The sequence below is a fragment of the Tupaia chinensis genome, unplaced genomic scaffold, assembly GCF_000334495.1.
Source record: "Tupaia chinensis unplaced genomic scaffold, TupChi_1.0 Scaffold000609_1, whole genome shotgun sequence".
NCBI lineage: Eukaryota > Metazoa > Chordata > Mammalia > Scandentia > Tupaiidae > Tupaia > Tupaia belangeri.
In genome coordinates, this window is record NW_006160128.1 from 2309631 (window position 1) to 2323986 (window position 14356).

Here is a 14356-nt window from a genome sequence, read left to right on the forward strand (position 1 = left end):
AGAAAAAAAAATTTATAATAAAAAACAAAGTATAAAAAAAAAAAAAGGAGGGAGAAGAGGATAAAGACAGCAGTGAACAATAGAGAGGCAGGATGTTAATGAGAAATAGATATGGTTTATTACCTGTTGATGATGACATGTATAGTATTCTCAACTGAACCGGTCTGGGAAATATTTCATGATGGGTGAAGTCTCTTTAATAAGCAAAATGAGAAATAGTGATTGACTGTTTAAAAAAATTATAATAATAATTATTGGGAAAAGCATGGAAAAGATATTGAATGATAAAGCGGGGAGATTGATATCTCTGTATTGACTGACATGCATGGCATTCCCTTTTGAAAAAGCAATGGAAGTCAATGTAAAGTTATATGTAATCTAGTGTAATAGAAAGAAGATTATGATGATAATAAAATAAAAAAAATAAAAAATAAAAGAAAAAAAAAGAAAAAAAAAGAAAAAAAAAAGAAAAAAAAGAAAAGTATCTAAAAATGACACAAAGAATATCCATGAGATTTCAGGAATATCATATTCAGCAGAATGAAGCCCTGCCAGCCAAAGCAGGACTCCTCGGCCAACCACAATAGAGAGGCCTAGATGGATGGACTATCAGTGAAAGTGTGCCAAGTATTGCACTGGAAGTGAAGATTCATCTGATTGAATCCCCTGAAAGCAGTAGTCACCATGTAAACTGTCGGTCACAACTGTTTGGCAAACAGAAACCACCGGAGAAAAAAAATCACTATATACCAAGGATAATCAAATAGAAGGTCTTATTATTAAATGAAAATAATACAATGCAACTTTTGTTGAGGCCTTAAGATTCAGCAGCATTGTCACTTGATTAGAAAAATAAGTGATTGTTTCTTCAATCATGACTGTTAATTTTAAAGCAAAATATGTGTTCAACCATGAAGGAGATAGAAAAAAGATTTATTACTGAACATGAAATAAATGGAAATCTCACTGAACAATTGTTTATGCTATATAGCACCATATATTCTGACTGGACTGTGAATATGTTGAAATGTTTTCAGTCGCCATCATCCTCCAAGTATTCCTGTTCATTCATGTCTGCCTCAAATTGCTGGTAAATGCATAAAATGGTTATATGCAAGAAAAAAAAAAGACAACATGGATCAAATTAATCATCAGATATCAAAGCAAGGGCATGTTCTATCAGTAAAAATTGAAAGTGGACTTTGAAAATGATGATGTTTATGCTAACTAATGGAGGAACAGAGAACTGGCCTTTTATATATACTATCTACATGCTAGGTTTTAGATATAATCTCGGACTTAACAAGCTGCAAATCATTCAATGATTTGTGACTTTTAATGAAAAGGTGAAACAACTCTTTCGCTAAGATGATACATATGTACTTAGTAAATTATCAAATATCATGAAAATGTAAGGCAATAAGTCACTATTAGGTCATTGGGAAAGTCGTGATGTGTTTTTCTATGCAAATATGCTTCTCGACTTTCCCAGTGATCCAATGTTTCATCTTTAAAGCAAACATGTAAAAATATCTGAGAAGTAAAACAAGCACAAAGGGCATTTTCCTTTCTTTATTACTGTTATGTACTTTATTCAGAACAGTCTAGGGGAAAGTAGAACATCACATGAATAACATTAGGAGATTTCTGATTTTATATTTGTTTTTGGAGTTTGATAATAATATTTACCTTAAACTATAATACCTAATTTCTATTTCTACAGCACTCTCAGATCTTCTTTATATAGATGCACCCCCCCTCTAGCCTCAAAAAAAAAAAATTACACCATATGCAGTTTTATGGGCTGTCGCAAGTTAAATTTCATTATTTTTTCGGGTTTACTTAGTGGGTGAAAACATTTCAGCGTTAATAATTCTTAGTTTCAGAAAGTCTAGCTTTGAATTCTAACACCCAAACCACAAAATTTCAAGTTGTGTTCCATTCCCAGCTTCAGCCCCACTGGTGGTTAGAAAGAGAAAACATGCCAAACCAAAACAGTCTAAGTTACTTGCTTCTTGGGAACTCAGAGTGAACACAATATTCACACGCACAAAACACCAGTAAAATACAATTAGCTTCATCCAGTTAGAGCTGATGTTTCAACTCTGCCTGAAAAACATAAAAAAAAAACTAGAAGAAAATTAGTTATGAAGGTCACTCAAATATCATCAAGGAAGCAAATATTAGTAATTGGTTTGAAGGAGAAAGGAAAGTATTCTCAAGAAAATAAAAGTCTAATTATACTCAAGTAAAACTTAAGCCTACTCACTTTAATCCTAAATGAGATTGCACAGTTGAGATGACTGGCTCGGTTAGGACCTAAAATCTTACCAAGTCAACTTCCCCCACATTTAAGATGAGAGCAACAGGATAGAACAGTCTGCCAAGCTAATACTTAGCAGAAGAAACTTTAAGGACTGCTGGCTCTGTGGCTCTGACACAAGAGAGCATATGGAAACTTCGTATCATTTTTTTTAATGACCCTAGGCATCTAACCACCTTTCTCCATTTATTCAACAATTATGTAGAAATATGATTAGGTCTTTGGACCTACAGAATTCATATTTAAAAATAACTACCTTTCTAAATCCTAAAATCAAAACAAAACACAACAAAAAATCTGCTGGGTCTGAGACTTGAACCACAGAGCTAGCCACGTGGGAGCCAATCTCAGAGGCCAGGCTGTACTTCACTTTGTGAGAGGAATCTTAATCTTAAATTACTTTACATTCACATGTGGAACAGTTTATGTCTTGGGCTCTCTCCAACACTTCCTCTTTATTTTTAAAGACTTATTTATTTAATTTTATTTACTATTATTTTTTAAGACATTTTTGCTCTAGGGCACATGCACTTGAGAGAGAGAGAGACAGAGACGATGAGAGGGGAAGTGAGAGATCACTCCTCCCGCAGAGGGGATGGCCACCCTGCAATCCCTTCTCCATTCTCCTCCCAGTATCTCGGGCAAGCATGCACATGTACCCGGCATGAGTTTCAAGTCATCGAATCCACAACTCAAACCACGGCCAGCTATGTGTGAATCCCGCATCATAGCCATTATGTCATCTGCTTGCCCCCTAATTTTATTTATTTATTATTATTATTATTATTATTATTCAATTTGACCAGAGAGAGAGAGAGAGAGACAGAGAAAGCTAGGAGAGTGAAAAGCCAGGTCTGGGACTCAATCTGCCGTCAGCCATGTGGGAGTCCAGTGCCTTACCCACCACGTCATCTTCCGGCCCCTCCACCACTTCCTCTATTTCATATTGAAAGCTGTCACTTTTTGAAGTAAATGGGAAGGGAGGGAGAAATAGAACTGAGAGTAAAAGCAGGAGGCCATGGAAACAACAAGCACTCCAAATTGCACAGTTAACAAAAATCAAACAGTACCAAGGGACATACTTGTTCATTTAACAGCATTTACTGAACGTATGTCATATAAAGACCACAGGGAACCATTAGGGAGAAGATGTTTATTTATAAATTCCCTATGTATAAATCAGGGAATGAGTGAAGAATTGAGAATAACAATCCAATCAATCAAAGTAAAGTCTTACACTGTTTGGACACAGGCCTGGTTATCTTACGTTTCAAAATACTGGGGAGGGTAGACAAATCATTTCAATAGACCATCTTCAAGAGACACCCATCTGATGGACCGCGGTTAGCGTAATGGCTATGTTGCTGGACTCCCACGTAGTCGACCGCGGTTTGAGTCCTGGATCCGGTGGCTTAAACTCACACCGGGCACGTGTGCATGCATGCCCAGGATCCCAAGAGGAGAAAGGAGGAGAAGGGATTGCGGCGTGGCCATCCCCCCTGGGGGGTGATTTCTCGCTTTCTATCTCTCTTTCTTTCTCTGTCTGTCTGGTGAGCGCACGCGCCCTATAGCAAAAAAAAAAAAAAAAAAAAAAAAAAAAAAAAAAACCTCTCCAAAAAAAAGACATCCATCTGAAACCTCTTCCTAGTGTTCCCACTGCTGTTGCTGAACACGGGGCAGATCTGAGCCTGACATGAGCCTGGTGGGAAACAAGATTCACCTCTGCAAACCTCTGAGTGAGAAAAATAAATGCTTTCTACTGTTGTAAGCAATCAATAAAGCATCCATATCTTACACTTCCCTACTGTATATTTTTCTGATACATGCTGGCCCTTGTAGGCATATTAATTTAAATTCCTGCCTTATCTCCTGTGATTGTGTAGGCCACCACTAATCCTGCCAATGAGAAAGGAAGAAAAAAAATGCCATAATATGAATTGTTCCAAGGAAAACTTGGGATACTAAAATAGGACTCTGGTGGGACCACCAGATGGCATAATGGTTACAGCACTGGACTCCCATGTAGTTGACCGTGGTTCGAGTTCCAGACCCAGTGGCTGCAAACTCACGCCAGGTGCATGTGTGTGTGTGTACCCAAAGTTGTGAGAGGAGAATGGAAGAGAAAGGATTGCAGTGTGGCCATTCCCCTGGTAGGTGATTTCTCACTTCCTGTCTCTCTGTCTCTCTGGCAAGTGCACACACCATATAGCAAAAATCTCTCAGAAAAAAAAAAAAGGACTCAAGACTCAGGCGTCCTGCCTCTCTTGGAAAAGAAGGAGAATCACTTCCAAAGTAAAATTGCCCTACTTAAGGAGGACACTTGGTCCTTATGAACAAAATATAGAAATGACTTGGGAAATACAAATGAAATAGAAATGCGCTATGCTGTTTCTCCTTTTTTTTTATTTTTTTAAGAGAGGTTTTTGCGGGCCGGCAGGTGGCGTGGTGGTTAAGGGCGCTGGACTCCCACATGGCCAACCACGGTTCGAGTCCCATATGTGGTGGCTTGCTTTCTCACTTTCCCTCTCTCTCCTTGTCTGTTTCTCTCTGATCAAACTGGAAAATAAAGTTCAATAAAATAAATCTTTAAAAAAAAAAAAAAAGAGAGAGGTTTTTGCTACAGGGTGCATGTGCTCACCAGAAAGACCAAAAAGAGAGACAGAGAGACAGGAAGTGAGAAATCACCCCCTTGGGGGGATTGCCATGCCACAATCCCTTCTCCTCCATTCTCCTCTTGGGATCTTGGGCACGCACGCACACACGCCTGGCGTTGAGTTTAAGCCACCAGGTCCAGGACTTGAACCACGGTCGACTACATGGGAGTCCAGTGACATAGTCACTACACTAACTTCTGGACCCCTGTTTCTCATTTCATAAAGCAAGGATCTGAGTATAATTATCACTCTCAATGCTGCAAAGACTATGCAGGGCTTCATGGGTTTGCTCTCCCAGAGGTACTCTTGAACGAAGATATACAGATATTATACCTCTTTTGTCAACATGAGTTTGGACCAGTTTTCTAGTTCTGTAATCTCTAGATTATAATATAAAAATACCATTTTTGATGATCCTTTTAAGTACAACTTTAAGGGACCAGCAGTTAACATAATGGCTATGTTGTTGGACTCCCACGTAGTTGACCACGGTTCGCGTCCCAGAACCAGTGGCTTAAAACTCACACCGGGCGCGTGTGCATGCATGCCCAAGATACCGAGTGGAGAATGGAGGAGAAGGGATTGCGGCATAGCCCTCCCCCCGGGGGGGGTGATTTCTTGCTTTCTGTCTCTGTCTCTCTCTGTCTGTCTGGCGAGCGTATGTGCCCTATAGCAAAAACCTCTAAAAATAATAATAATAAAAATAAATAAATAAATAAATACAACTTTAATTTTACCTAGGCATACTAATATCTCTCTCAGGGCCAGCAGGTGACATCATGGTTAAGGGCACTGGACTCCCACATGGCTGACCATGGTTCAAGTCCCAGACCTGGTAGCTTGCTTTCTCACTTTCTTTCTCTCTCTCTTTACCTCTCTGGTCAAATTAAAATAAGTAAATAAATAGTTAAATAAAATAATTCTTTTAAAAAAATAGTATCTATCTCATGCATTCCCAGCAGGGTAAAACTTGGTATGGAGGAGGAGGGAAGAATTTTACTTTTATGTATTAAGAATAGATACACAGGTACACAGTGTGTTTGTGGTACTAAAATTTCAGTGAGTGAAAGTGGAATGATTAAGAAAATAGTCTTAAAAAGGCTCCTTAGCAGGATAGATTGAAAAAAGAAAGGAGAAATATTGATCTATATGATTTTGATGAGAAGGCTACCAACTGATTTAAACACCATGTAGTAAAAAATTTTAAGTTTAAACTGCAAACATATCTTTACTGCTAATTTTCCAGAAGAATAGGTTCAGAATTCTCTGCCTGTTTCCCAAAAGTGAGGAATTTGATGCTCTTAAGAAATGGGACACAACCACAGTTCAAGTTCTGACCCCACTGGCTTGAAAAACACACTGGCATGTGTGCATACGTGCTCAAAATCCCAACAGGATTAGAAATGAAGTAGAATGGATCATGACATGACCATGCCTCCTTGTGGGGAGAAGGGTGCTCTCCCCACTCTCCATCTCTCTGTTTCTTTCTGACAAGCACACATACCCTCTGATGATTAAACAAAAAAAGTAAATTAAAAAGTTACTTATTTAAAACTTCAGATTTTGAAAAAAAAATAGAATATCTTATGAACTTGGGGGAAGGGAGAATTTCTTCAAGAAGATATGAAAAATATTAATCATGTGGGCCAGCAGGTGGTGTGGTGGTTAAAGGCACTGGATTCCCACATAGCCGACAATGCTTCGGGTCCCAGACCTAGAAACTTGCTTTCTTACTTTCCCTTTCTCTCTCTGTCACTCTCTGATTAAATTAAAACAATAACAATAACAATAACAATAATAATAATAATAATGTGAATGGAATTAAATAAATAATTCTTTAAAAAAAATACTAATCATGAAGTGAAGATGGATTCATTCACCTACATTAAAAGTAATTAACATCTGGCCAACCAAAAAGAAATCAAAGAAAGTGGAACGATTAGCAAAATATAATTGCAGGGACCAGCAGTTAGTGTAATGGCTATGTCTCTGAACTCCCATGTAGTCAACCGCGGTTCGTGTCCTGGACCCGGTGGCTTAAGCTGAACGCTGGGTGCATGTGCGTGCGTGCCCAAAATCCCAAGAGGAGAACGGAGGAGAAGGGATTGGAGCGTGTCCATCCCCCCGGAGGGTGATTTCTCGCTTTCTGTCTCTCTCTGTCTGTCTGGCGAGCGCACGTGCCCTATAGCGAAAACCTCTTAAAAAAAAAAATATATATGTATATATATATAATTGCAATGCATATAAATAATTCTAAAAAGTACCACCAATATATTAATAACTCCTGTATATAAACAAAAAAGATAAACAACTCAATTTTTTATATTAAACTTTTAAAAATTTGTCGGAGGATAAATGCACTCGCCAGAGAGAGACAAAGAGAGAGAGAGAGAGGGAAAGTGAGAAACCATTCCCCTTGGGGATGGACATGCTATAATTCCTTATCATTCATTTCTCCTTTAGGGATTTTTGGACACATTCATACATGCACATGTAAACACATGTACCTGGCATGTTTCTGAAGCTGCTCGTTTTGGGACTTGAACCACAAAGTTAGCTATGTGGGACCTAGCCACCTTAACCATCATGCAACCAGGTGGCCCTAAACAATGAAATTTTTAAAAAGCGAACAAATGCGAACAAGCATTGCACACAAAAAAATAAAACTGTGAAATCTTTTTAAATTAATGTAAATCAATAGAAAGGAATTGAGAGCTCAGAAATAAATCTTTTTACTTATAGTCTATTTGTTTGTTGACAAAGGTTACCAAGATAATTCAATGAGAAAAGTTCATTTTTCAACAAATGGTACTAAAATAAGTACTCACATTTAAAAAAAAAAAAAAAACTTTAGACGCTATACCACACTATAAACAAAAATTAACTTGAAATAGATCATAGCCCTAAATTTAAAATCTAAAACTATAAAACTTCTAGAAGGAAACATAGCAAAAGCCTCCATGTCCTCTAGGCCAAGAGTTCCTAGAGAGAACACCAAAAGCACAACCTATATTTTTTAAAAAGTGAAAAAAACAGACTACATTAAAATGTGAAACTTTTGCACTTCAAACACTACCATTAAGAAAATATACAGGGCCAGGGGCTGGCAGGTGGCATGGTCGTTAAGGACGTTAGACTGCCATATGGCCAATCATGGTTCAAGACCAAGACCCGGCAACTTGCTTCCTCACTTTCCCTCTATCTCTCTTACTCTCTCCCTCTCTGGTCAAATTTAAATAAATAAATAAATAAATAAATAAATAAATGGATAAATGGATGGATAAATAAATAAATGGATAAATTAGGGGGGGAAACAAGAAAGAGAAAATATACAGCGCCAGCAGGTGGCATGGTGGTTAAGGTACTAAATTCCCACATGGTCAACCACAGTTCAAGTCCCTGACCCAACGGCTTGAAAATCATTCCAGGCATATGTGCATGTATGCCCCAAATCCCCAAATCTCCCAATCTGGAGAAGGGATTTTGTCATAGCCATCTCTCCTGGGTGATTTCTCACTTTCCCTCTCTCTTTCTCTGGCAAGTGCACATGTGCTATAGCAAAAACCTAAAGAAAAAAAAGAAAGAAAGAAAGAAAAACAAAATATATGAACAAACCATAGACTGAGAGAAAATATTTACAATTATATACCTGACAAAGGACTTGTATCCAAGACATATAAACACATACAACTCGGTAATAAGAAAACAACCAACCAATTTTTTAAATGGGCAAATGATCTAAATAGACATTTAAGCCAAGAAAATATAGGATTAACTAATAAACACATGAATAGAAATTTAATACCAGTAGTCAATGGGTAGATGCAAATTAAAACCAACCACAATGAGATATCACTACACACCCACTAGACAAGCTAAAATCAAAAAATAAACAATACCAGGTGTGATTAAGAATGTGGGAAGATAAACCATCATGAATTATTGATGAGAATGTAAAATGGTACAGCTACTTTGGAAACAAGTCTGGTAGATTTTTCTCTCTCTTTTGTTTTAAGAATTATTTTATTTAACTTTATTTATTTATTTATTTTAATTTGAACAGAAAGGGACAGAGTAAGAAAGAGAGAGGAAAGTGAGAAAGCAAACCACCAGGCTTGGGACTTGAACCACGGTCAGTCATGTGGGAGTCCAGCACTCTTAACCACCACATCATCTGCCATCCCTGTGGCAGATTCTTAAAAAGTTAAGCATATACCTATTACGTGATGCAGTCATTTCACTCTTAGGAATCAACCCAAGAGAAACAAAAACCTGTTTCTATACAGACATGTCCATGAATGTTCACAGCAGCATTATTTATGACAAAAACTGGAATCAATCCAAATATCTATCAATTGATGAATAGATAATCAAAGTAGTCAATATCTATAAAATGGAATACTATTCAATGATTGAAAGAAACAAGGTAATAGATGCTATAACATGTATGCACCTCAAAAACATAATGCAATGTGAAAATAAACATAAAAGACTGTATTGTACAATTTTATTTATACAAAATATGTTTAAATAAATTTATAGAGACAGAGAACAGAACAAAAAGTTACCTAGGGTTAAGAATGTAAGTAGAGATTAACTACAAATGGGTACAAGAGAATGTTTTAGGATGATGCGAATGTTCTAAAATTTACTTGTAATGGGACCAGCAGGTGGCATGGTGGTTAAGGCGCTGGACACTCATGTTGCTGACCATGGTTCGAGTCCTGGACCTGGTGGCTTGCTTTCTCACTTTCCTCTCTATCTCTCTCTGTTGAAATGAAGGAAGGAATCAATGAATAAATAAATAAATAAATAAATCTAAAAAAAAAACCTTGAGATCAATAAAGGTAACATCTTAAAAAAAAAATTTACTTGTAATAATGACAGCTAAAGCCACTAAATTATAGTTACCATGGTTGAATTTCATTAAGTCTCAATTACACCTTAATGAAGTTGCTTTTAAGGAAATATCCAGAGCTGGTTCTGTAGCCTGGTGGTTAAAGCAACTAGATCCCACACAGCTGACTTGTGATTCTTGTTTCAGACCCAGCAGCTTGAGAAACACACCAGGCATGTGTGTGTGCATGCCCAAAATCCTGATAGGGTTGGAGGAGAAGGAACTGCAACGTGACCATTTCCCATGGGGAGCGCTTTCTTCTCCCTCACTCTCTTCTCTCTGGAGAGTGCACTCTCTGGCAAAACTAGAAATATATATATCCAAATGAATTATGAAAAGATGTTTAAGCTCAGTAATCAGGCAAATGAAAACTAAGATAACAAAAATGGCAGAAGTAAGGCAAAGATACGGAGCAAGAAGAACTTGTATACATTACTGTGTGAGTGGAAATAGGTACAACCATTCCAGAAAACAATTTGTCATAATTGCGCAAAGTTATACATACACATTATCTATAACCACCAAATCATTCCAAGGCAGTTAAACTAAATATTTAAGGCTTTCCAGATCACACATTCTCTGCCACAACTAATTCAGCTCTGCCCTTCTATTACAAAACAGCCACAGACAAAATGTAAACAAATGAATTTAGCTACATAACTATAAAACTGTACTTGCAAAAAGAGGTAGTGAGCAGGATTCGACCAGGATGTAGTAGTTTGTCAATCCTGCCCTAAAGAAATACTTACACAAGTGATCAACAGACACAAGAATTTTCACAGGATTTGTTCATATCAGTAGCAAACTGGGAACAACCCAAACGTGCACTTATAGGAGAGGTGATAAATACACTGTGACATATTCTCAAAATGACAGAGCAGTGAAAGTGAATTATCTTGTCACATACAACAATATGGATAAATCTTAGAAACAATGTTAAGTGAGAAAAACAATTCACAGAAGAGCTACAGATATGACTTAATCAGAGATGCAGAATTTAATGACACTTAGAAATAAACAGAGATGCAGAATTTAATGACACTTAGAAATAAACAAAACTAGGGACCAGCAAATGGCATAATGGTTACATCACTGGACTCCATGTAGTCCACCGCAGTTCAAGTCCTGGACCCAGTGGCTTAAAACTCACACCAGGCATGTAAGCATACCCAAAATCCCAAGAAGAGAATACAGGAGAAGGGACTGCGGCGTGCTATTCCCTCTGGTGGGTGATTTCTCACTTTCTATCTGTGTCTCCAGCAAGCACACATACCCTATAACAAAAATCTCTCTAAAGAAAAAAAGTAAATCAAATGTTGTTATATTCCTTGTATAAGAATATGGAAGTTAAAGAAAAACTATAGGTATAGGAAACTATAGGGAATGATGGAAATTCAAGACGGGGCCAACAGGTGGTGTGGTAGTTAAGGTGGTGAATTCTCACATGGCCAACAGTGGTTTGAGTCCCAACCTGGTAGGTTGCTTTATCACTAAACTTAAAATAATAATAATAATGATAAATCAAATAAATATTTTTTGAGAGGTTTTTGCTATAGGGCGCGTGCGCTCACCAGACAGACAGAGACAGAGAGACAGAAAGCGAGAAATCACCCCCTCTAGGGGTGATGTCCACACCTCAATCCTTTCTCCTCCATTCTCCTCCCGGGATTCTGGGAACGCACGCACACGCGCCCGGTGTGAGTTTAAGCCACTGGGTCCAGGACGCGTACGTGATGCAGTCATTTCACTCTTAGGAATCAACCCAAGAGAAACAAAAACCTGTTTCTATACAGACATGTCCATGAATGTTCACAGCAGCATTATTTATGACAAAAACTGGAATCAATCCAAATATCTATCAATTGATGAATAGATAATCAAAGTAGTCAATATCTATAAAATGGAATACTATTCAATGATTGAAAGAAACAAGGTAATACATGCTATAACATGTATGCACCTCAAAAACATAATGCAATGTGAAAATAAACATAAAAGACTGTATTGTACAATTTTATTTATACAAAATATGTTTAAATAAATTTATAGAGACAGAGAACAGAACAAAAAGTTACCTAGGGTTAAGAATGTAAGTAGAGATTAACTACAAATGGGTACAAGAGAATGTTTTAGGATGATGCGAATGTTCTAAAATTTACTTGTAATGGGACCAGCAGGTGGCATGGTGGTTAAGGCGCTGGACACTCATGTTGCTGACCATGGTTCGAGTCCTGGACCTGGTGGCTTGCTTTCTCACTTTCCTCTCTATCTCTCTCTGTTGAAATGAAGGAAGGAATCAATGAATAAATAAATAAATAAATAAATCTAAAAAAAAAACCTTGAGATCAATAAAGGTAACATCTTAAAAAAAAAATTTACTTGTAATAATGACAGCTAAAGCCACTAAATTATAGTTACCATGGTTGAATTTCATTAAGTCTCAATTACACCTTAATGAAGTTGCTTTTAAGGAAATATCCAGAGCTGGTTCTGTAGCCTGGTGGTTAAAGCAACTAGATCCCACACAGCTGACTTGTGATTCTTGTTTCAGACCCAGCAGCTTGAGAAACACACCAGGCATGTGTGTGTGCATGCCCAAAATCCTGATAGGGTTGGAGGAGAAGGAACTGCAACGTGACCATTTCCCATGGGGAGCGCTTTCTTCTCCCTCACTCTCTTCTCTCTGGAGAGTGCACTCTCTGGCAAAACTAGAAATATATATATCCAAATGAATTATGAAAAGATGTTTAAGCTCAGTAATCAGGCAAATGAAAACTAAGATAACAAAAATGGCAGAAGTAAGGCAAAGATACGGAGCAAGAAGAACTTGTATACATTACTGTGTGAGTGGAAATAGGTACAACCATTCCAGAAAACAATTTGTCATAATTGCGCAAAGTTATACATACACATTATCTATAACCACCAAATCATTCCAAGGCAGTTAAACTAAATATTTAAGGCTTTCCAGATCACACATTCTCTGCCACAACTAATTCAGCTCTGCCCTTCTATTACAAAACAGCCACAGACAAAATGTAAACAAATGAATTTAGCTACATAACTATAAAACTGTACTTGCAAAAAGAGGTAGTGAGCAGGATTCGACCAGGATGTAGTAGTTTGTCAATCCTGCCCTAAAGAAATACTTACACAAGTGATCAACAGACACAAGAATTTTCACAGGATTTGTTCATATCAGTAGCAAACTGGGAACAACCCAAACGTGCACTTATAGGAGAGGTGATAAATACACTGTGACATATTCTCAAAATGACAGAGCAGTGAAAGTGAATTATCTTGTCACATACAACAATATGGATAAATCTTAGAAACAATGTTAAGTGAGAAAAACAATTCACAGAAGAGCTACAGATATGACTTAATCAGAGATGCAGAATTTAATGACACTTAGAAATAAACAGAGATGCAGAATTTAATGACACTTAGAAATAAACAAAACTAGGGACCAGCAAATGGCATAATGGTTACATCACTGGACTCCATGTAGTCCACCGCAGTTCAAGTCCTGGACCCAGTGGCTTAAAACTCACACCAGGCATGTAAGCATACCCAAAATCCCAAGAAGAGAATACAGGAGAAGGGACTGCGGCGTGCTATTCCCTCTGGTGGGTGATTTCTCACTTTCTATCTGTGTCTCCAGCAAGCACACATACCCTATAACAAAAATCTCTCTAAAGAAAAAAAGTAAATCAAATGTTTTTATATTCCTTGTATAAGAATATGGAAGTTAAAGAAAAACTATAGGTATAGGAAACTATAGGGAATGATGGAAATTCAAGACGGGGCCAACAGGTGGTGTGGTAGTTAAGGTGGTGAATTCTCACATGGCCAACAGTGGTTTGAGTCCCAACCTGGTAGGTTGCTTTATCACTAAACTTAAAATAATAATAATAATGATAAATCAAATAAATATTTTTTGAGAGGTTTTTGCTATAGGGCGCGTGCGCTCACCAGACAGACAGAGACAGAGAGACAGAAAGCGAGAAATCACCCTCTAGGGGGGATGGCCACACATCAATCCTTTCTCCTCCATTCTCCTCCCGGGATTCTGGGAACGCACGCACACGCGCCCGGTGTGAGTTTAAGCCACTGGGTCCAGGACGCGAACCGCAGTCGACCACGTGGGAGTCCAGCGACATAGCCATTACACTAACTGCTGGTCCCCAAATAAATATATTTTTAAAATTCAGGATGAAGTTTACCTCTCAAAAAAAGGCAAAAAGTGTCAGACAGTGGCACAGCAGGAAAACATGATGCTCTGCAAGGCAATCCCACATGGGAAGGTTCTCAGTTCAAGTCTGGAGACCTCTTTGAATATACTGGGCATGTGTATGACCATGATCTGAGGCTGGCTGAAGGCTGGAGTTGGGTCATGGCATAAACACCCTGTTGGGGGTGCTGTCTTTCTCACTTTCTCTCTCTCTCTTGCTCTGTCCATCTCTAGTCAAATTGAAATAA

The 14356-nt window shown here is 37.8% G+C and overlaps 2 protein-coding genes across 5 annotated transcripts in view; one reads left to right on the forward strand and one right to left on the reverse strand.

Annotated features, from left to right (window-relative positions):
- Positions 1-587, forward strand: part of LOC102495650 (mitochondrial import inner membrane translocase subunit Tim9-like) — a 1177-nt gene extending 590 nt beyond the window's left edge. Inside the window, exon 3 of one of the 4 annotated variants that reach the window (XM_006158763.1) lies at positions 483-587. In XM_006158763.1, coding sequence (XP_006158825.1) covers positions 483-587 — 105 coding nt within the window. The remainder of the gene's footprint in view (positions 1-482) is intronic. The other 3 variants (XM_014591693.1, XM_014591691.1, XM_014591692.1) reach the window with 3 other exon arrangements.
- The window catches only part of RAD51B (RAD51 paralog B), a 646490-nt gene that overhangs the window by 614353 nt on the left and 17781 nt on the right, over positions 1-14356 (reverse strand). The gene's annotated exons all lie outside the window — the stretch shown is intronic.